Genomic DNA, 24519 nt, shown 5'->3' with positions numbered 1-24519 from the left:
TTTTTGTTGTTTTTGATAGAGGTAATGCTGAAATGAACATCCTTGGACACATATATCTCTGGATGCTCGTGCGGATAGTTTCACAGAATAAATTTTAACAAATGGAAGTGCTAGGTCAATGTTACTAACAATATTAACGTTTAGAATTTTGAATCTTATCACCAAGTTGCATTTACTTGCTTTTTCTATCAACAGTGCATTAGAATGCTGGGTTCCCCATGTCCTCACCAACTGTATACAACTTTAAATCTTAATAACTTAGGTAATTAAGTTTTGATATAAAATGTAAATAGCATTTAAAGGCAATTTTTTCTTCACAGTTTATGTAGATTTCAAATCTGTTAGCCACATGACAGGGTTTGTCTTGGTGGTTGATCATGTCCTAATTTATTAGGACAGCTTTCTACTTTAGAGCATCCATTTTGTTATACAGTCTGAAATATACTGTGTAGACTTCTACATTATCACCTAAATTTAAGTGCCATTTATAAATTTTCTGTTCTATTTAATCTATTATTAAAATACAAATGCTCCAAGAATCTGATGGTGACACCCAGACAGATAATTTATCATTTTAGCGTGACATTTTAAGAAGAATGATATGATCTTTGATTAAAAAATATCAGCCTGTATAAAGCTGTAAAAAATTATGCTAATATTAAGTGGAAATACTTAGTTCTGCAAAATATTCCGTTCTTGATTATTTTGTTTGTGGGCAATTCTAAAATATTCTTGCTATTATCAAGCAAGCTCATTAGTGAATGTCCTTTATCACCTTACTGTGAAGAAATAGGAAATAAATGTAATATTTTGATATTGGCAAGCCAAACAAAATAAATTTGGATGTTTGCTTCACTGTTTTCCTTTTGATTGGTAAGCTTAATAGCATTATTAAGGTTAACCTCAGTGTTCCAGAATACAAAACCTAGAAATAAACAGAAAGTTGCCTCTGATCAGTCCAGAAGCACTTCAAGAAGCTCTTTTGTTAAAACTAATGTGTCTTATTTGTAGGATACTCAGAATCTATTTAATCTTGTTTTAGATATAATATATACACTTTGTTACCTTATTTCCTAGCCTTTAACAGATTAAAGTAATAACAAGGGAGAGAAGGAGAGAGGGGCTACCAAATTACTATGAAAAATGGAAAAGCTTAAAAACATCAACTCAAAAAGCACAGCATTCTGCTTCACAGAGTTTAATGGCATCCTTTCCCCTTTGAGGTTATGGAACCCAGTTGATCTGTGTAGTGGTGGCTCTGGGTCCAGAGGATAGAGCGTATGTGATGATTCATTGTGTTTGAGAAGGGGAGAAGCGTGTGTATGTTTTAAAACTAATTTCAAACTTAAGACGCTTGAAATTGTAAGTGGATTCTGCAGAAAAGCAAATTTTAATACTTAATTTCTTTATGAAGGAATTAAGATATTTGTATTTTCTTAGCTCTGGCAAATGTTAGATACTTGAATTAAATGATTAAAGGGAGATTTTTAGATTATTGGTACAGTTTCAGTTATTTTTGGTATTTTTCCTTCATTATCTTTAGTAATCCATGATTATCCATGAGAGTAATTAATATTCTCTTTTCAAATTATTCATTAAGTTCAATTTTATTTTAACTAATTGCAGATTTATTCCAACATATACAAATTTGTCAGTGTGCCTTTTATATAGGCCATCTCTTGTGATGTCCCATAATAAAAATATTTTTAGTTATAAAATTAATAGCATTTACTGACTGAATTATGAGTAAGTCCATGATTTTACCATGTCTGTATCTTTGCTTCTGAAAGTTGTTTTTTATTTTCAAGACTGGTTCTGTAGGGATTAAAATGGTGTGTATAATATATTGATTTTTTGATTTTTCTTTTTGCAAAGATTAATCTCATGAAATCAGTCTGAACTGCTGACAGGTTGGACCATATTCTTAGATCATTTATTCATTTTTTTCAACAGTTTATGTATTTTTATTGCTGATGACTGTAATATTAAAAAATAAATATACTGGGACAAACGATGGTACTTAGTCCAGAGCCTGTGTGATCTGAATTAAAAAAAGACAAAAACCCAAACTATCTCACATATAGACACATTTTCTCCCTCTCTCTCCCTCCCTCCCTCCCTCCCTTTCACTCTCTCAAATAATTTTTGTTTTTATCCTAAAAAATGGAAATCCTAGGTGAAATTGTCTTTTTCAGACCTGTGTTGAATCAAAACTAATGAAAGAGGAGCTTGTAGGATGTCAGGTTTATAATTTCATTGGGTTTCTGTTGTATTATAGCCAATGTAGAACATGTTGGTTTATTCTCTGTGGTATAATGCTTTTACGAGCCAATTTAGTTTATGTTAAAATTGAGATGAAGGGAGGATTGGGTGGGGGGGAGAAGGGAGAGGAGGAACTTAAGGGAAGAAAGTTATAATGCTTTGCGGATCATCTCTCTTTATTCATATATATTATGTATATGTAAGAATATGACACTATAAGTATTAATTTACATTCAGTGCTCAGCTGGGATGGTTAGAAAACTTCACATCCCCTATCAAAATTCTGTAGCAGTATGTTAGCTTCTTTCAGAAGTCTTTTGTTAAATGTTGATGATGATTAAAAAGAATAGGAATAGAATCATTGATTATGTATTTTGATAGAAATAAACAGGTAAGAAATTTCCTGAGATTTTCCAAAAATATTTGAAAGCTGATGTCCTTTTCTTTATTGTTATATTTGCAAGTGGCAAATATTTCAAAAGGGTTAGATAAAAATTACCAATACTATAGGTATTTCAAAACGGTAGTGCGGGATAATAGCCAGTGAAAGAAAAACAAAAAAAGCAATCTACATGAAGGACTGTAGAATTTCATGTGTTGTCAGTTCAGTATTAGGCATTATGAACAGTATGACTCTTACAGTCTCAAAGTACATTTAGTAGAGTTTCATTTAGACCATCTTGTATTTAGTCTAAGGATGCATACTTGAGTCCCTGGATCATTTTTCTGTCATGTAAACTCTGGAAGCTTGATTTAGTGAGATGTTTCCTGCTTAGGCTTGCTTTACTAGCTACAGAGAAACTTTAAATTCTTATCCATTTTCCCTTCCCCACTTGGCTATTTATAACTGTAAGATTTTCCATTTTTGCTGGGTATCATGTTTAGCGTTGAAGGGTTTAGCCTTTCATGCTCTGTAAAGCTGAATGAAAGCCATCTTTTTGATACTGCTACTTTAGCATTTTTTTTCTCTGACTTAGCTGCCATTTACTTGAAGAACATGGTGACCCAGTACTGGCCGGACCGAGAACCTCCACCAGGAGAAGCAATATTTCCATTTAACATTCATGAAAACGATCGCCAGCAAATACGTGATAATATTGTGGAAGGAATAATTCGGTCTCCAGATTTAGTGAGGTACATTATACTATTTCTGTATGCTTAGTAGGAAGCCCAAAATATATGAATGGGGGAGGTTGGATTTAATCATCAGCCTCAAGTTTGTTTTTTAAAAGAGATAAAGTAATGAAGATGGGCACTCAAAGAGTACAGTTTTAGTTATTTGTTTTTGCATTTGTAATTCTTTGCCTCAAAATATTTTGGAAAAAAAAATTTAGTTTCTATAAGTTGCCACAAAAAGAGTTGAGGCAAAAATCTAACTAAAATTGTTGTTTAGATCCTTGCTATGTGAATAACCTGTGTTCTTAGTTACGAGCTCTTGACTTTTTACTATCTGCTTTTCTTTTCCCTGATACAGGGAAATTGACTTATGGGGGTTTTAACCTACCAGTTTTTGTAGCACTTTACGTATCTTTTTGTTCATTTTTATGAACTGAGCTTCTTTTCTTTTGAAGAAGACAGGATAGAGAAAATATAAACTAGAAGAATTGTCTCTGGTTTTTCAAATTTAGATTAGATGCTATAAAGCAGCACTGTCCAATAGAACTTTCTGCAGTGATGGAAATCTTTTATATCCACACTGTCTGATATTTAGCCATGTGGCGTAGAAGCCAACTGAGTACTTGAAATGTGGCTAGTGTAACTGAGGAACCGAATTTTTAATTTAATTTTGATTAAATTACAGTGTGTGCATGTAGCTGGTACCTGCCCTTAGTGGACAGCAGAGGTGTAGGTCAAAAAAATAATGCAGTCTTAAAACAGGAGAAACAAATTCTTTTCACCATGAGCAAGTGATTAGGTTTCTTTTGAACATGTGGGAGGGAAATAGATGAAATTGAGGTAGGGGAATGAAATTATTTAACTTCAAGAGATTAGATGTAACCTTATCCCTGAGTGTATAATGTACATCGGCATAAGCAGAAGAAAGGGAAGAAGGTGTGAGGATAACAGTGAGGAAGGTGGACAAACATTGAACACCTCTTTGTGCAGTTGTTTGGGTAAGAGGAGAAAATAGGGGTATTGATGAAAGAAAATCATCATTCTCATTGGTTGCCCAAATGCCATCTGGTACTGGCTTCCCTGTGGTACCATCATGTGTCCACTTCTTGTCAAAATCTTTACATTTTCAAATCTCTCTGAATCTTGCAAGCAATGCTTCTACACATTAATATATGAAAGGATGGCTGTTCATAAACATCCTTTGCTTGGCTTGGAATTGAGAAAGGATTAAGAGGGTCAACCTGAAGATGAAATTAAAAAAAATGAAAAGTTTCAGTTTTATTGAATACAAATATGACCTATTTGTTGTTTAGGAACAGCTGCTGGTGGCACAAGAGGTTATCTTTATTATGAGACAGTTCTTTGTGGCTTTGCTTCTTTTATGTCCTGAAGGCTTAACTGTAACTACTCTTAAAGAAATATTCTCAAAGTTTATTTAAGAGTATTGCAAAGGATCTTTTGCAATTAGATTTGGAAAAGATCCTTTGCGAGGGAAAGGCATTATTTGTTTGTTTCATTTCAGTGAAATCGAGTTATTGGCTGTCTTGGCGCTGTGGAATCCTAATTTAGCTAGATTCACTCTCCAACCATTTGCAAGTGACCATGTAAGGACATACTAATAGTTGGTAGAAGAGAAATTTTTTTCCCCTCACTTTCTTGTCAATCCCAATTACAGTTGGATCCAATTGAGGAAATGATTACTGACCTAAGTGTTACGAGATCACATCTTTCATAGCTTCACTTTGTGGTTTCATTAAAGAGATTTCTTTTTTTTTTTTTTTATGTCTTTCCTGTTGCTTTTTTCTTTATTTCTTTGGAAATAGCTCTTAGCATTCCTCTTCAGGAATTGCCAGCTAATGCTTGTTACTTCATACAAAAATTAGGATCTCAGGAAGCAGTGATAGGTGCAAAATACTGTGTGACTTGGAACTGATGATGAATGGTTCCAGGTTTTGGCTCACAGAGATGTTTCCCACTGTTATGTAGGCCTCCATTTTACTTACTTTGACCATTTTTAGGCTAAGTTTGTCCAGTTGAAATGATAAAATACTTTTTTGGTTTGTTTCCCCCTTAGGATATGATAACCAAAATACAAAATATAACAAGCTGGGAAATTTTACAGAGCTGGGGTGGATTCATTGTCTTTTTTTTGGAAAATTTTTAATGAATTTATTTTAAGTTTTTTTTTTTTTTTTTTTTTTTTTTTTGGTGTGGACCATTTTTAAAGTGTTTATTGAATTTGTTACAATATTGCCTCTGTTACGTTTTGGTTTTTTGGCCACAGGGCATGTGGGATCTTAGCTCCCCGACCAGGGATCAAACCCACACCCCCTGCATTGGAAGGCGAAGTCTTAACCACTGGACCACCAGGGAAGTCCCTGAATTTATTTTTAAATTCTTTATAGGACTTTATAGGTTTTTCTTTATAGGACTGCTCTTTTTCCCTCCACCCCAGATAAATATCTATATAATGTAGGTAAATAGAAATCAGAGTGTTTTTATGTACAATATTAGAGGTCTTTGAAGCCTGATATTTATAACTACTTAGATTTTGGACTTTTTTCCCCCACTTTATAGAGTCCAGTTAACAATGTGTCTCCGTGCCATCATTAAATACGATTTCCCTGGTCACTGGCCAGCGGTAGTCGACAAGATAGACTATTACTTGCAATCACAGAGCAGTGGAAGCTGGCTTGGCAGTTTATTATGTCTGTATCAACTGGTGAAGACATATGAGTAAGTTGATTTCTATTGGCTGAAGATACCAGCCTCCTGTTACTTAGAAAGAATTGCATTGCATAGAGGGGTCTGCTATGGGTGTTCTACAGAATCAGGTTAGTTTGGGAAATGTTGGATTAAACACAGTTAAACATGTTTATTTACTACAATTTTTCAAGGAATCTTTAATCTGCTAATGTACTAATCTCTAAGTTAGTGCTTTTCAAACTTATTGTTAGTTTCAGAGGACTGTTTATTAACAGCTTTCCTTGGAAATTTTGATGGAGAGAGGTACCTTAACATTTGTCTTTAAGTAAGCACATCATTAAGTAAACCAAACATTTACCTTTTTGGATGCAAGGTAGAAAATGTTCAAGTTTCTTTGCTAGTGACTTTCTTTTCTATAAAAGTTGCTTGGGAGGTGTGGGACTAGTGTCGCATTTAATAGCAGTGCTTTCTAGCTTCTAAGGGGATTGCTGCTCCTGCATGCAAAATCCTGTAGTCTTCCTTCTAAAATAATTTTTAGAGGATATTTTAGATTTATACGTGTTAAAGTGGTCTAAGAGCACCTAAATTTGTAAACTGTTTTAACTTCTCAAAGTAGGGTGGTAGACGGAGAAATGTTTTTTCCACCACATTATTTGTTATATGATAGGAGTGTCTATTTGAACTGTTTATCAACTTGTATTTTATAGCAAGAATTGTGGTATGTGAAAATTAATTTAAGTACTAGAAAAATTCATGTAGGAAAGTTGCAAAACTATCTTGGATTTTTTTGAACTAGTCTCTTTCTAGAAAGATTTTAGGTATTCTGCCCAAGACAGGGATATGCTCTTTCAAAGTTCCTTTCAAGTTTATTCTAACAATCCAAACAGAAAATGTAAGCTAGTGTTTGGAATGTTATTGTTTAGCTTTATATAGTTTAAAAATACTGTTTTTCATTCATTGTTTATAGCTCTTTTGTGGGGGAGAAATTATTGTTCTCTCTTTTTGTCTTTGCTTATGTAGATATAAGAAAGCAGAGGAAAGAGAACCTCTTATAGCAGCAATGCAAATATTTCTGCCTCGTATTCAGCAACAAATCATGCAGCTCCTTCCTGATTCCTCACATTATTCTGTATTAATACAGAAGCAGATCCTGAAAATCTTTTATGCACTTGTGCAGGTAAGTTTCTATAGCAGAAGACAAATACGGAGCCTTGTATTTCTGCCTGATACATAGAAAGTGCTCAGTAAGTGTCAGTTATTGTTAAAAATTACATATTGTATATTCTCACATGTATTTCCTTAAAAAAATCCTTATGAGCAAACAGACTTTGAGAGGTCAACTTAATTGTCCAAGGTTATCTGAGTGGCAGAGCTGAGATTCAGTGTCCATATGCCTTTCACCCGCAGTGTCTGAAGTCTGGGTAAGGAAGAAACAAGGTAGTTAACGTCCCTGAAACCCGATAATTTGACTAATCTGTCCATAGCATTCTGCCTGTAGATTAGTTATGATTATAGGAGGAGAGGAAGGAAAAGAAGAGAGCTGCTTTTTTTAATTGGGAAATCATATTGATGGTAGTTTCTTTGCATTTGACCCATTTAAAGCTAACAAACAAGATTGAGTGCCTCATTTACCTTCATTTAAAATGCTTCCTTTTTCTTACCTGAAAGCTATAAAGAACATTAATATGGAATGTTTTAAATATAAAAATATTTAAAATTTAATCCTCAAAAGACTTGGGTAAGTTATTTCGATCTGGGTGGAGAAAGAATAATTGTTGTCAGTTTAAACTGTGTGATGATGAATGGATTAAGGCTTTATTTCATGCTTTCTAGTTAAATTAGTCACGGCAAGAGGGTAGTTTCATCAGGCTAGAGAGCCAAGATAGTTTGGTTTTGTTCTTGGCTTCTATCTGACGTAAGTACTTTTGTACTGTTCTAGAATATTTCACTTGAATAAAGATTTATATTTTTAGCCTCATCTTTTAAACTTTTAATAGAGACAGTCCAAGGCAGATTTTCCTTTTTTTTCAGCTTAGCCTTTTTTGGGGAAGAGAGAAGGGGAAAGGAGGCACATCTGAGAAAAGAGAAGAAACTGGACTACTAGGAAAACATATTCCTTCACCCTCTATTTTGTTTTTTCTTTTTTTAAATGTAATAAGGTAGGAAGATGTACGGTGCTTTTGTTTTTGTTCTTCTGTTCAGAAATCTTTCTCAGGAGAATCACTTTGTGGCAAATATTTTTTATTCAGTGAGATGTTTTGCCGTTAGATATAGTAATATCCCATTTATTCTGAGCCAGACTTTCCTTTCCTATTGGGAGAAGCATAGCCAGGAATCAGTAAGTAAGACAGAGGCTGATGAAATAGTTTTCTTAAAGCCTCTACTTCTACTTGGTTTGCTAAGAGAACAAAAATCTAAATTTTTTTTCCTCAACATGTATGTGCTAAAAACCTAAAAAACCAGAAAAAAAACCTCATCATTTGAAACCATTTTAGTAATCTATTATATGCTAATACAGTAATATTCTTTAGTGGGAAATCCTGGAAGCAAAAATTTAGAAGGCTTTAAGAGGCACAGTTACAGTGTTTATGTAAGTAAAAAGTGATTGACAATTTGGGAAGAGGCAGAAAAGTTTATGTTTTAAAAAGTATGATACAATGAAATTGATTTTGTCTAAGCATTTATTAAATATTGTGTACAGGGCTGTTGAATATTCCGTACATATTTCAGAACTTGTTTGTCCAGAAGTGAACTCATTGTTACTTTCCCCCAGCCCTTAGCCTGCTCCTCCTATGTTCCCCATCGTACAGCCAACTGAGTCCCCACTGCATTTAGAACAAAGTGTTGACTTTTTCCCATGGCCTATAAAACCCTTCATCTCTTGCCTCATCTTATACCATACTTAGCTTTAGCTTTGTTCTTTACACTCCAGCCATATGGAAATTCTTTCAGCTTCATGAGCAGATCATGTCCTCTGTCACTTCTGAGCCTTTAAGGCACTGTGTTTCTGCCTGGAGCATTCTCCTTCCCCTTTATGCCCTGGTCAACTTGTGCTCCTCCAGGTCTTGGCTTGCATATCACTTCTTCCAGGAAGTTGTCTCTGATAGTAGCAGGCTGCATTAGGTGGTCCTCATGGGTGCCCTTATCAACATTATACTGCTTTTATCTGTACTGTTTATCATACCATATTGTAATTCCTTGTTTAAATGTGTTCCCCCTCTGCCCCAACTAGACTGTGAGCTTTACTTAACATTATGTCCTTAGTGTGTAGTAGGTTTTGGAATGCATGGATGCAGAGGTGCTATGCCTCATCTCCTGTAGCTCAAGGTGTAGCAGGGGTGGGGTTGCACACTGTAATACAGTGGACTGTGATTTCATGCCACAGTGTAGAGGAAAGGAATTGAAAAAATGTTTCTTGAATGTTTCATGACATAAAGATTTTCATTAAAGTCATTAGAATGAGTTTCCACCACAAAAAAAGATAATTATGGGAGGAGAAATTAAGGAAACACCTCTATTTACAATTGCATCAAAAAGAGTGAAATACCTAGGGATAAACTTAACCAAGGAGGTAAAAAACCTATCCTCTGAAAACTATAAAACATTGATGAAGGAATTTAAAAACAATACAAAGAAATGGAAAGATATTCTGTGTTCTTGGATTAGAATAATTAATATTGTAAAAATGTCCATACTACCTAAAGCAATCTATAGATTTAATGCAAATCTCTATCAAAATACTGATGACATTTTTCATAGAACTAGAACAAATAATTTACAAAAGGCCCTGATTTGCCAAAGCAATCTTGAGAAAAAAGAACAAACCTGGAGGTATCAGGCTCCCTGACTGCAGACTATACTGCGGAGACACAGTAATCAAAACAGCATGGTACTGGCACAAAAACAAGCATATAGATCAATGGAACAGAACAGAGAGCTCAGAAATACACCCATGCACCTATGGTCGATTAATCCATGACAAAGGAGGCAAGAATATACAATGGAGAAAAGACAGTCTCTTCAGTAAGTGGTGCTGGGAAAACTGGACAGCTACATGTAAATGAATGAGATTAGAACATTTCCTCACACCATGTACAAAAATAAACTCAAAGTGGATTAAGACTTGGAAACCATAAAACTCCTAGAAGAGAAAATAGGGAGAAAACTCTTTGACATAAATCATAGCAATTTTTTTTTTGATCTGTCTCCTAAGGCAAGGAAATAAAAGCAGAAATAAACAAGTGGGACCTAATTAAACTTAAAAGCTTTTGCACAGCAGAGGAAATCATTGACAAAACAAAAGACAACCTACTAAATGGGAGAAAATATTTGCAAAGGATATGACCAATAAGGGGTTAATATCCAAAATATATAAACAGCTCATACAACTCAATATCAAAAAAACAACCCAATTAAAAATGGGCAGGAGACCTGAATAGACATTTATCCAGAGAAGACATACAGGTGGCCAACAGGCACATGAAAAGATGCTGAACATCACTAATTATCAGAGAAATGCAAATCAAAACCACTAGATACCACCTCATACTGGTCAGAATAGCTATCATCAAAAAGTCTACAAATAACAAATGTTGGCAAGGATGTGGAGAAAAGGGAATCCTCGTACATGTTGGTGGGAATGTAAATTGGTACAGCCATTATGGAAAGCAGTATGGAGGTTCCTGAAAAAACTAAAAACAGAACCACCACATGATCCAGCAATTCTACTGCTGGGTATATATCTGGAAAAAAATGAAAACACTAATTTGAAAAGATACATGCACCCCAATGTTCATAGCAGTATTATTTACAGTAGACAAAATATGGGAGCAACCTAAGTGTCCATCAATAGATGAATAGATAAAGAGGTGGTGTGTGTATCTACATACACACAATGGAATATTACTCAGCCATAAAAAAGAATGAAATTCTGCCATTTGCAACAATGTGGATGGACTTAGTGAAATAAGTCAGACAAAGAAAGACAAATACTCTTATCACTTAGATGTGCAATCTAAAAAAATAAAACAAACGAATGTATATAACAAAACAGAAACAGATTTACAGTTATAAAGAACAAACTAGTGGTTAACAGTGAGGAGAGGGAGGTGGGGAGGGTCGAGATAGGGGTATGGGATTAGGAGATACTAACTACTATGTCTAAAATAAATAAGTAACAAGGATGTATTGTACAGCACAGGGAAGTATAGCCATTATTTTGTAATAACTTTAAATGGAGTATAGTCTATAAAAATACTGAATCACTCATATACCTGAAACTAATATAATATTTTAAATGAACTATACTTCAAAAATAAAAAGATAATTTTATGAGGTAATGGAGGTATTGACTAACATTATTGTGATAGTAATTTCATAATGTATATGTGTATCAAATCATCCTGTTGTATACCTTAAACATACATAGTATTATATATCAATTATATCTCAATAAAGCTGGAAAAATGAAAAGTTTGACACACAAAGGGGTAAATGGTAAAAAATCACTTATCTAGAATCTCATGTTGAACAAATGATGCCTTACTGCATTATTATTTATTTTTTACTTAAAAAAGTAGCTTTGGGACTTCCATGGTAGTCCAGTGGTTAAGACTCTGTGCTCTGAATGCAGGGGGCACAGGTTCGATCCCTGGTCAGGGAACTAAGACCCCTTGTGCCTCACAGTGCGGCCAAAAAAAAAAGAGCCTAGAGAAATAATTCATGGCATGTATATTTTCTAGATTAAAAAAATGTAATTTACATACATATGTTTATAGAGCTGTTTTAAGTTAAATTTTAGGTTGAACCATCTGAAATTACTAATTTCATGGTCAGGTGTTAACCGTTGCATATATTTCAACCTTTCAATATAGATAAATTGCTGATTTTTTAGAGGGGCGGAATTATTGTCTGACGTTGTTGTCCTTTGTTTTCAGTATGCATTGCCTCTTCAGCTGGTGAATAACCAAACCATGACGGCGTGGATGGAGATCTTCCGAACTATTATTGACAGGACTGTTCCACCTGTAAGAAAGGGCTTCTGTTCCTAAGAATAATGGGGAAAACTTGGATTTGGGTTATTTGTGGTAGATTGATTTATTATACCAGCCTGCTATTTAGAAAAAAAAAAAAACTACTACTGTAATAAAAGTAATTAATGATACATACTCATTTTTAGAAAGTTCAGATAAACAGAATTAATAAAATAATAACTGTTTAATCCTACTAAAAATGATAACCATTTTTAAAACTTGGTATTTATTCCTCTTGTCTTTTTTTCTCTGCATTTATATACAACCATATATTTTTTCTTTCTACAAAAAATATTACAGAATCTTTATAGGAAGAAGTGATTAAAAAGGGTATGCTGACAAAATCTTACTAAAAAGTAACTTAAAAGGGTATACAGAAAAAGGAGCATTAATGAAATTTGTCAGGAGGAGCAATCATATTTTATTGGTAAAAATGGTATAGATAGGTACTGTTTTGAAGTTCACTTTTCACTTAAAATCTATTGTAAATATTTTGTATGATTATGAATTTTTTTACATTGTGCCATTTTTGTTGAATGCTTCATTTGCTGGATTTTTAGGTTGTTTTAGTTTTTTAGTGTTTTGACTATAAGGATGTAGTTAAATTTTTATGCACATACATGATTATTTTGTTTGGATAACCTCTTAGCAGTGTTTAAGGCTTTGACAGATCTTTAATTAATTAATTAGTTAATCAATTAATTGAAGTATAGTTGATATACAATATTATATTAGTTTCAGGTGTACAGCGTAGTAATTCAGTATTTTTATAGGTTATACTCCATTAAAAGTTATTAGAAGGTACTGGCTATGATTCCCTGTGCAAGACTTTTACAGATCTTGCAAACGGCTTTCCAGAAACAGTGCACTGGTTTATACTTTAATAAGCAGTGACTGAGAATGTCTGTTTTGTTAAATTCTAAGTTTGCCGGTTTGATAGGTGAAAGATGGTGTCTCATTTTTATCTGTAGTAACAGTGATACTATATTTCATCTATCAAATTAACTCAAATAATTAATCAAATTAACTAAATTAAAATATATCAAATATTTAAAATTTTGAGCTTGTCTCCAAATGTGCAGTATTCCTTCCTTTGTCCATATCTTGGGACAAATTATGTTGAGGTTTAGTTTATACACATAAATGCCAGAACTTAGTGAACAGTTCAGTGAATTCTGACAAACATACACTTGTGTTACCATCACCCAGATCAAGATATAGAACTTTTCTGGCATCTCAGAGAGTTTCCTTGAGGGATATGGTATTTTGTGTTTTGTTTTCTACTTATTTGGGCCTTTTAAAGATAGAAGATAAAACAACAGCACTGGTTGGTTGAAATTTGCTTTGCTTGTTTAATTCCTACCTAGCAATCTATAAAGTAAGAATTTGCATTTGTATGGCAGTCTGAATTCACATTTAATATTACTTAATTTGTATCAATATTTATTCTGCCTTTGTTAGTCACACAAACCTTTTCATTATGTGGGAATTTTATCTGGGTGTTTTTGTCCTCCTAGGAGACTCTGCAGATTGATGAGGATGATAGACCAGAATTAGTCTGGTGGAAGTGTAAGAAGTGGGCATTACACATTGTAGCTCGTCTCTTTGAACGGTAATTCTGGTTATTAGATTTACAATCTATGGTTAGTACCTCAATATTGGATATAATAAAATTGAATAGTCCCTTGATGCTCTACAGTATATGATTATTTTTCTTTAGAGCAGCAGAGGGCAAAAAGTCACCCTCTGCTTTGATTTAAAGCAGGCTTAACTGTGATCATTGGCTTTGAGATCATAGTGAGGTGAACAGTCTTCTCTGGATCTTTCTGTTCTCTGTAAAAAGGATCAAGAAATGATATTTCTGTCTGAAATTTTAAGTATGGCCTGGAGTCTGAGTACAGCTTATCATAATTTCATTTTGGGGCTTGTGAAAAAAAGGTAAAATGTTAGTTTTCTGTCCCAATAGAATACATCTTTCAACAAGTATTTAAACTGGTGAGCATGCTTTGTTTCTAAAATTTGCAGTATTTAAACATTTTCTCTTTGTATTTTAAGATATGGAAGCCCAGGAAATGTCACAAAAGAATACTTTGAATTTTCTGAATTCTTTTTGAAAACTTATGCAGTGGGAATTCAGCAGGTAATAAACTTATATTTTTAAAATAGAAGGATGGTTACTGCTGAAAGTAGTTAAGTCACTTCTATCCATTTAAAAGTAGTTTACAAACATGTTAATTAATACATGTTTATAGGGGATGAAATGGCAGCTCTGGGAATCTAATGCAGTGCAGTCTGTTTTAGAACCAAATGTCCTAGGGTAGCTACTGCAAGAATTTCCCTTCTAGACTCCTAGATGCTGGACTGAAACCTTTCAAGTCTGTTGATTGATACTTGTGTAGCAGTCGCCAGTATTAGATCAGGTTCTTCAGTTAACTTCCTGACCTCGCATGAGTTTCTTACCCTCTATTTCTTGGAGCCCCACCTCTTTGTTCTAAGCTTTTATGTCAGAAGATTTAGGTAATAGGAATTGATCTATTTCAAGAGGAGTTGAGCTCAGAAGTTAAGACTTTCAGCTGAGAACTTACACATTTTTGTGGAAGTTTGGGAACCATTCTGTACAGTGAAAATTAGGAGTTCTTGAGAAATAATCCAAGTTCATATTAATATTTACAAACTACAAAGGATAGATGGGCATGAAGACTATCTGTATGGCCATTTGAATCATGAAATTTTTGTTTCTGTTTCAACAAATGAAATTCAGTAATGATTGAGCATTGGCTGTGTCAGGGCTATATTAAGGAAGCAAAGATTAATCAGACATAGTAAAAGGCTTTCATGATACAAAGGGTGTTTGTAGATTTTTATAAATCTATGCAGATTAGTCTTCTTTACTGTCAATGATAGAAAGTTCAAACCTGTCATCTTAGATGGAATACTTCCTTTTATGGATTATCATTTCTAAAAATTACCTTGCAACAATTCAGGAAAGCTATGGCTATAATTTTCTCACAGATTATTTTGTTGGCCCATGAGAAAGTCTGTAGGGAAAATTGGTGAGTGATGAATAAAATTATATATTCAGCCATTCATTTTAGATACTAGGATAATCAGGGAGCTGGTTAGCTCTGTCTTCTGCTCTTGCCACTGCTGTTAAACCCCAGTAAGCATCCTAAAGTTGATGCCCTCTTCTAGTGTGTTCAGTAGAGGTTTTCCAGTGTCACATAAACATGTATGTACACACACATTTAAATTTCATGCTGTTGCATAAACTGTTTGAACATTGGTCATTTAAGGTATATATTCCTGATATTTTAAAAAGTTTTTTTTTTTTAATCAAAAACTGTTCTCTTCTTTACTATTGTGTCTCATCTGCGACCACCTCCACTTTGTGTGAACAGCAACTGTATTAGGAAGAACTGTGTTTAGTAGCATCCATTTTTAGCCTGCATTGCAGAAGGAGTTTCTAGGTGGTAGTAGGACTTCTGACGAATTTTATAAACCTGAACTTTGTCTAACTTGAACTGAATTCATGTTCTGAATTTATAAATTCTGTGCATGTTTTAAAAGAACCCCTTTTATTTATTCAGCAGTTCAGTGATAAGCTTGCTGTAGTGAAGGGCTCTGGAGATCAGGAATTGGAAGACTTGGACCGTGTTGTAGTGCAGCCTCTGACTGCATGTCCTTGGGTCCTCACAGCTGCTTTGGGCATGGTTCTTTCCTTAGAAATAATCTTTTTTTAAAAATCAATATTTAAAAAAATAACTTCTCAGTTTTGTGGTATTTCTACAAAGACTTTCCGGGGTCTGAGATTATAAAATAAAATTTTTGCACACTCTTTTTTAATTACTCTGTGGTGTCATTTTTTGTTGCTGTTGAAATATTTCCCTATCTGGAATTTATTTAGGTGTGAAGTTTAGTTAGGGAGCCACCTTAATTTTTTTCAGAGGGCTAGTCAGCTGTCCCAATACTGTTTTTTGGATAACTTACCATTTCTCTTCCAGTTGAAATGCACCTTTATCAAATATTAAAATATGTTTATGGCGTCTCTTGCTATATGGATGTTTTCAGTGTTCACTTAGTCAAGTCTGTTAATATTTGACAGGAGTCTTAATTTATTTGAAGAGCTAGTATGTGGAATAGTGTATCGACTTATTTTGAGTAGTTCCACAGGTTAGAAGTAGGATAAATGGCTGGAAATCACAGTGAGACACCCTTCAGTTCAATATCACAAAGACCTATCTAAGAATTAAAACAGCTCGTGTGCTTTCTCACAAAATATTTACTTCTCTAAAAATCTGTGAATTTTTATCTCTATGACTTCTGCATTGGTTTTATGTCATGCCTAAAATGCCCATCCTGTTAACTTTAAAATTGTTTATGTTTTCCTATGTTTTCTCTTCCTATTTTCCTGTAGGTACTACTAAAAATTTTAGACCAATATAGGCAGAAAGAGTATGTAGCTCCCCGTGTTCTTCAGCAAGCATTCAACTATCTCAACCAAGGCGTTGTTCATTCTGTAACCTGGAAGCAGATGAAGCCGCACATACAGGTTAGTGTCAGGGAGCAGCTCTCGGAAATCATTCTCTGGTTAAATTTTCTGGACAGGGTAAGTGTTAACTAATCCCATATTTTATATTTAATATGTTTTTGTTTCCATTAATAATTTCAAATGAATGCAGTCTTATATCTGATATGAAGGGCTTGGAAATTTAGGTATTTGAGAAGAGTGAAGTTTTCAAGTTGTATGAGTTGGAAGGCTTGGATTTAGTTAATCTTGCTTGGAATCTCATTTAGCCTCTGTTTCTCCTCTGTTAGGTCAGATAATATTTTTCTACCCTTCTTACCTAAAGGTTGCTAGGATCAAATGAGGTATTTTGTATGATAGCATTTTGAAAACAGTCACCAGGGCTCTACTAAGGTAGTGTTATTTTGCAGGAAATGCAGCCTGATACATGACCATTTTCTTTTGTAGGTATGAGCAAACAAGGTTTTTACTTCTCTTTTTGGATTGTTAAATTCTATAAAAGAAGTTGAAGTTTTCGGTTTTTATATCAATTGTGTACTTAAAGGTAGAATCAGCATTGTTATTAAAGAATAAATCAGAATGAAAAATTATGGACCATTAATAAATAAATTAATATTTACATACAGATAATTTTGGGTAATTCAAAGATGTTAGGAACGGAATTTTTTCCTCTCAAACTATGAATTCTTAAATTCTGTAATCTCTAAGTTGGTATCTAAAAAGTAAAGCAATTCTTTTACTTTGTCTTTGGTGTCTAGGATAGAATTTGTTTAGTGTTATCTTATTATAGGTCTTACAGATATTAGATCTTTCGCATTGTTTTCCGTGGACATTTTAATAATGTTTGCCTAATTCCCTTGATCAAATAGTGATTGGTTCTTTGCAATTAATAAAGATACAGATTTCATTTTATTTACTGTGTGCCTGTAAAGTAAGGGTGAACTGTGATAGCATTTTTTTCTACTTGATGCCTTTGGCCTTATTTTTACATGGCTGTAATGTAGGAGTAAGAAAACTCTGATTATTAGGCTGAATTTTTTTCTCTTAGAATTACTTAATTTGGAAGAAGTGATAAGAGCTAATTTTGTTCTTACATATGTAATTGTTAGAGCACGGAAGGGCTTGGTAGAGCATTAGCGGTAGTGAACATAGAGGCTATTAGATGTGATTTTTTTTCCCCCCACTGAAGCCTGCATTTGTAGGGTAGGAAATTAAGTTGTTGAAAATGGAAAAAGAGAAGAAAATGTTAATGTTGTTGAAATATTGACATTTAGGATCAAAATGGAAATGTAAAAATGTTCACAATAAGTAATGTAATAGTAAATATAACCTTGGTTTGATATTTATTTCTCTTCCTTAAAGAATCAAGGTATGTTTAGGTATGTTTAATATTGATAGTAAAACTTTATTATCCCCGCTCTTGCTTCAAAGAATAACATTCATCTCTTTCTCTGTACCTTTAATCAGTTGTTGTTTAAAAACAATCTTATGTTTAACTTCTTCTGCCCCCCACCCCTTACCCCCAAGGCTTCTGCTTTCCTGCTTTCACCTTAGCCAATGCAAGCTTAACAGAAAGATTAATATAACAGTTTGGAAAACTAACTTCATGAAGGCTTTCATTCTTGGTGTTCGCCAAATGTGAATAGTCTATACCCATTTGTTGTTTTGTTTTTTTCTCTTGTTAGAATATCTCTGAAGATGTGATTTTTTCTGTGATGTGTTATAAAGATGAAGATGAAGAGCTGTGGCAGGAAGATCCATATGAGTATATAAGGATGAAATTTGGTAATGGAGATGATTTTAGTCCTCATCAGTTCCTGGCTCTGTAAAGTAGTAGAACTAAATTTATACTTTTAAGCAGATTTTACTACTTTGTTAAATTCCCAGAGTTCTGCTCTGCATGATAAACTCTGAAACTCGTGAGAGTTTGATGTTCTGTTGACCCGACGGACTTGAGATGAAAAGCTGCGTTATTTGTCCATCCCTCTCATGGGTGCTGAAGCAGTCGTGGAGCCATCTATGTATAACTCTTTCTGTTGTGATGCTGATCTGCAGGGACCATTCCTTTCTGTGCCTTTTGGGATACCTGTTTGTAGATTGGGTTGTTCTCAGTCTGGGAGATCCTTTGCATTTCTGCATATTTTAGGAGCACCCAAATTTAGTTTGCATCCTTAACCTAGGGACTGAGTATTCCACAGGGGAATGAGATTACTTCTGATGACCCCACTGTGTGGCCCAGTTCTCTGTGGGTCCTTTTAGCCTTGGATCTTCCAGGAAGCTGTTGAATTGTGTAGGTTGCCTAAGTTCATTCCCTTTTGTCACCAGTTTGAATTAAGCACTTCCTGGAGTACTCAGGCGCTTAGCATAGGAAGATGTTATTTGTGTACCTGTGTTCCTCCCACGGTGAAGAAGCTATCTGAGGGCAGGGACTTTATCTTACTTGCTTTAATTTGCATTCTCCATCCCTTCTACACCACTACATTCCTCTGCAAGTTCTTGGCCCTAGTCTGCCTTCAGTGAATGTTGAAACAAAGAATTGATAAGACTAGCACTGACCAAGGCATGCTGAAGGTGCTGTGACCACAGTGCTTCCCCTTGTTGGGCCATATGTCTCTAGTTACTTGAGTTAAGCCTACTAGTATAGGTGCTAGATTATTGCGCTATGATGTTTTCACAGTGCTTTGTGTTTAGGTTCTTTGATTCAGTAAGTGAGGAAGTGCCTCTTTCCTTTGGAGACAAAGTACAGGAAAAGCAAGTGAATGAGAAACAATATTTACCACTGCTTTATCCTTCCATTGTATCATTTCTATTTGAAAATCATTGTACATGTGCATGATTTATTAATTCCCCTTCCTAATGCTTTTGTTTTCCTAGTTTGCTTTGACAGAGCAGAATGGTTAACTGGTCTTCCTTCTTTTGTAAGGCATTTTTTAGTGTCTAGCTTTTCTATGATACCTGTTTTTATAATGTGCAGTGTATTTGTTTAACTTTCAGAAGGCTACCATTATTTTATTTATTCTTCATATCAAATAAGAAAGTATCTCAGTTTTTAGAAAATATAATAGTTAAGAGCTGTGTGTGTTGATTGATAGAATTTACATTTTATTGATTAAAAGAGAATATGGATAATTCAAGACTAGCTAATGTGCCTTTTTTCCTTAATCATTTCCTTCTGTAGAATGCAGTGGGTATTACTTGATATGTGTATTTTACTTTTAGATAACCACTGGGGAGAACAATTACGTTATTAGTTTTCTTTTTATATTTTTGTCAGGTGCAGTTATTTAATTAACAAAATACTCCTGTCTAAGTGTATTGACTGATATTAATAATGGTGTTTTTAGATTTGGTAAAAACTGAAGGAGCTCAGGCCTTCATGTTAAGACAGCCTGGATGTGAATGCTGGCCTGGTCGCTTACTCACTGTGTGACTGTGGGCAAATTACTTAACCTCTCTGAGATGGAGTGTCTTCAGCTATAATATCTTGTGTGTGTATGAGTGTCTATATGTGTATTATCAGTTTGTTTCTTTCTCTTACTACGTAAGCTCCATGAGAACCTTTTTTGTTTGATATTTGTATCCCCAGAGCCTAGAACAGTGCCTGGCATATAGTAAGCACTAAATAAATTTTTATTGTTTTTTGATAGAGGTAAAGCATTTTTCCTATCCTCAGTGAAACAGATATGCCTAATATGTATTGTTTGTTTTAATATGATTATTTAAAAGGTCAACCTTTTAAATAACTATTTAAATATTTTAATAAACATTTAATATTTATTAAAATAAACACATATTTAAATATGTGTTTATTTTGATAAATAACATTTAATTTAAATATTTAATAACTATTTAAAATATTTTAAAAACGATTAAAATAAATATTTGATAAATATTGTTGTGCATGAGAGCAGTGATGATATATCTTTAGCTTTTTTATGCTGTAAACCAATGTTATATGTGGACTGTTTTATTTCTTGGTTTTGGAATAGTGGTCAATCAGGTTTAAAATCTATAATAAGTAGTTGTATTTTTGCTAACATGGTTTAAACTTTTAAAATCTTAGATATTTTCGAAGATTATGCTTCTCCCACCACAGCAGCCCAGACTCTCTTATATACTGCTGCAAAGAAAAGAAAAGAGGTATATAGTTATTCTTTTTAAATACAAAACTGAAAGGTGGCCTGTGTTGATTTGACACTCTAATGAATGCCCCTAGTATTTGAAAAATTATGTTAGTTGTTACAATCTGTTACTTTAAAAATATTTTTCTGTCCTTGTTAAGGGAAAAGGAATATTTTGTTTTCTTAATTATAATTGCTTGATAGAACACAATAAAATGGCTTTATTTTTGAAAATTTGTACATCATATTTAATACAATAGTAAGGCAGTAAAAGTTCATGTAGACTAAAATGGTTTCTTCTGTTTCTTTAGGTGTTGCCAAAAATGATGGCATTCTGTTATCAAATCCTAACAGACCCGAACTTTGACCCTAGGAAGAAGGATGGAGCCCTGCATGTGATCGGTTCCCTAGCTGATATTTTATTGAAGGTTAAGCTACTCAAATTTAATTTACTTAATAACACTGTGTAGCACAGGCAAATGAGAGAATATGAAAGTTAAGGATAATTTAAAACTGGTGACTTTCTGCATAATTGAATTGACTAAATATTTTTCTTTCATTAATTAAAAAAATGACTTTTTTCGATAGTTCCATTTTTATTTATTTATTTTTTAACATCTTTATTGACGTATAATTGCTTCACAATGTTGTGTTAGTTTCTGCTGTATAACAAAGTAAATCAGCTATATGTATACATATATCCCCATATCCCCTCCCTCTTGCATCTCCCTCCCACCCTCCCTATCCCACCCCTCTAGGAGGTCACAGAGCACCGAGCTGATCTCCCTGTGCTATGCGGCTGCTTCCCACTAGCTATCTGTTTTACATTTGGTAGTGTATATATGTCAGTGCTACTCTCTCACTTTTTCTCAGCTTACCCTTCCCCCTCCCTGTGTCCTCAAGTCCATTCTCTACATCTGCGTCTTTATTCCTGTCCTGGCCCTAGGTTCTTAAGAACCATTTTTTTGTTTTTAGATTCCATATATATGTGTTAGCATGTGGTATTTGTTTTCCTCTTTCTGACTTACTTCACTCTGTATGACAGACTCTAGGTCCATCCACCTCACTACAAATAACTCAATTTCATTTCTTTTTATGGCTGAGTAATATTCCATTGTATATATGTGCCACATCTTCTTTATCCATTCATCTGTCGATGGACACTTAGGTTGCTTCCATGTCCTGGCTATTGTAAATAGTGCTGCAGTGAACATTGTGGTACATGTTTCTTTTTGAATTATGGTTTTCTCAGGGTATATGCCCAGTAGTGAGATTGCTGTGTCATATGGTAGTTCGAAAAAAATGACTTTTTATTCATCACTTTTTCAGTATGAAAATGTTGCTGTGTAAAAAAAATGATACAAAATGACTTTAGTGTTATTTATTTCTAGAAAGATCAATCAATATCAAATTATATCTAAAGTACTATTTCTGTCTTGCTTTAAAACATGCAATATGTAGGTAAAATAATTTTACAGAATTGTAAATAGAAGTATATTAAATGTAAGTCATAACAAATGTATTTTATTAGGAAGTGATTTTTACATATGAAAAAGACATTGGTAAGTTAAACTTAATTTCTGTCTCCTAACAGAAGAGTTTATTCAAGGACCAAATGGAATTATTGTTGCAGAATCACGTATTTCCATTATTATTGTCTAACCTGGGATACCTTCGAGCCAGAGTAAGTTTTCCATATTTCCATTATAGTATCTCGGAATCTTCATTTGTAAGTTAATTATTGAACTAAATATTTTTAGGTAAGTTGACCTTTTACCACATATTGAGGCGAAATGAAGGCAATTAGAATGTCTTTTATGGTCACATAAGCTGAATAAAGAGCAAACTGGTGAATAAAGGAATTTATAGATTTTAATTCCAGCTGTTTTTTCCCCTAGCCTCACTTGCTGCATATGCAAAACATTCAGTGAGAGGGATGATGTTACAGCAATGGTACAATGTAGATTCATAAGTTGATTAATTTTTAGTGTCCAAAACAGCATGGAAATTATATTTTGGCTAAAAACTTGATTATGATTTCCAGTATAATAGATATGCCTTAATAAAATAGAGAAAATAATAATCCATGTAAATTTATTTGTGTTCTAAGTGTATATTATTTATAGAAATAATATATTTTATGGAGAAATAAAAATAGAACACTAAGAGCCTAGTACTTAATTTTTATAACTGTATCAACCCGACAAAATGTCTTGCTAAAAACCAATATATGTTAAAATGCCTTGTACACTCTAAAGTATTTTATAAACAGAAGATAATAGTCACTAAGGAAATATTTGTGTGAATGTAGATTAGCGATGTGGAGGGCACACAAGTATTTTTATAAGTAGGCTGTTATTTCTGCAGACTCTGTGAATTGTATTTCTCTTGTTAAGTCTTTAGCCATTCAAATTAATTACTGTCAGTTGTGTTTTATGCACATAGAGAATTTTAAAAAATAATTGATTCTGTGGTTTAATAGTTTAAACTTTGGTAATTTATGCAAAGTTAAATTTCTTCGTGTCTTGTGTGAGTGGAAAAATCAAGTTTGTTAAGCCAGTTAGTGTAAGGGAAAATAATATTTCATTCATTTGTTGTGAAGACCAGTAAATGAATATCAGCATTGTTTGGTTCATAGTGCTTTTGCATATAAATAATAAATAAGTTATGAATCGTAGTATTTATTAAAAGCATTGACAGGATTTCTTTTTTCAGAGACGCTTAAATTTGGCTCTGTTTTCTTTTTCCTGTGAATAATGATATTGCATAAAGGTAATTTAGAAGTAATAAAACTGCCTTTATTATAAGAAGTCTGGGAAATCCAGAAGTTAGCCACTAAGGCTAATATGCTTCTCTCCAAAAACAAATAAATAAACAAATAGCACTTGGTAGACTTAATGATATTTTACTTAGTAAGAAGTTCTTATATGTGTGGCATTATTACATAATGCCATAATCCTAATAGTTTCCTACTAACTTTTTTCTTATAACATAGTCCTGTTGGGTACTTCATGCATTCAGTTCTTTGAAATTTCATAATGAGCTCAACCTAAGAAATGCAGTTGATCTAGCAAAGAAGAGCCTGATTGAAGATAAGGAGATGCCTGTCAAGGTTGAAGCTGCCCTTGCTCTTCAGTCATTAATTTCTAACCAGACACAAGGTAAAGACAAAATTTTTAAATTTAAAAAATTTAAAATAAAAACACACCTTTTAGAGGGTGTATTTAATTTATTTTTTTGACATGGTGTTCTCAAGGAGTTTTGTTCACTTCCTTCCCTAACAAAGATGAGTCCCTAAGTCTTAAGGTTCAGGGTTTGGATTTTTGAGCTTTTGCCCCCTCAGTTTTATAGGAGTTTATTCTTGCCACTTTTAGGAGTGTCTATTGACTGTGGTTTCCAGAAAAATTTTAGATTAGAAAAGAAGTTGGTGATTAGTAGATGGGGAATCAAGAGACCTGGGGGTCTAGTTTTGATTGTGCTACTACCTTGCCATGTAGACTTGGGCAAGGCACATGATCTGTCAAGACTTAGATGCCGTATGTTTAAATTTAGGGGGATTGGACTAGATGGCTTTAAGATTCCTTTCAGCTCTAGGATTCTATGATTCTGCTAGTTCTGAAAGTAGCAAGTAGCATTTCTAGTGAGTGATAACACATATCTCATTTGTTTGTTTAGAAGAATGTTCTGTTCAAAATTCAAATAAACCTTTGAAAGTAAATTGGGCTTTGTGAAGAATGTGCACCTTTACCTCTATTCA

General features: G+C 33.7%; 1 protein-coding gene across 3 annotated transcripts in view; it reads left to right on the top strand.

Annotated features, from left to right (window-relative positions):
* Positions 1-24519, top strand: part of IPO8 (importin 8) — a 68789-nt gene that overhangs the window by 7061 nt on the left and 37209 nt on the right. For 2 of the 3 annotated variants that reach the window (XM_068562099.1, XM_068562100.1), the window contains exons 3-14: positions 3240-3396; positions 5956-6114; positions 7105-7261; positions 12021-12110; positions 13634-13728; positions 14172-14256; positions 16531-16665; positions 18327-18426; positions 20705-20781; positions 21074-21190; positions 22357-22446; positions 23758-23923. In XM_068562099.1, the coding sequence (XP_068418200.1) occupies positions 3240-3396; positions 5956-6114; positions 7105-7261; positions 12021-12110; positions 13634-13728; positions 14172-14256; positions 16531-16665; positions 18327-18426; positions 20705-20781; positions 21074-21190; positions 22357-22446; positions 23758-23923 (1428 nt within the window). The remainder of the gene's footprint in view (positions 1-3239; positions 3397-5955; positions 6115-7104; positions 7262-12020; positions 12111-13633; positions 13729-14171; positions 14257-16530; positions 16666-18326; positions 18427-20704; positions 20782-21073; positions 21191-22356; positions 22447-23757; positions 23924-24519) is intronic. The other variant, XM_068562102.1, reaches the window with a different exon arrangement.

Source organism: Eschrichtius robustus, chromosome 13, assembly GCF_028021215.1.
Source record: "Eschrichtius robustus isolate mEscRob2 chromosome 13, mEscRob2.pri, whole genome shotgun sequence".
In the NCBI taxonomy this organism is placed as follows: domain Eukaryota; kingdom Metazoa; phylum Chordata; class Mammalia; order Artiodactyla; family Eschrichtiidae; genus Eschrichtius; species Eschrichtius robustus.
Note: the sequence above shows the minus strand (reverse complement) of the source record. Positions and strands in the feature narration are given on the sequence as shown.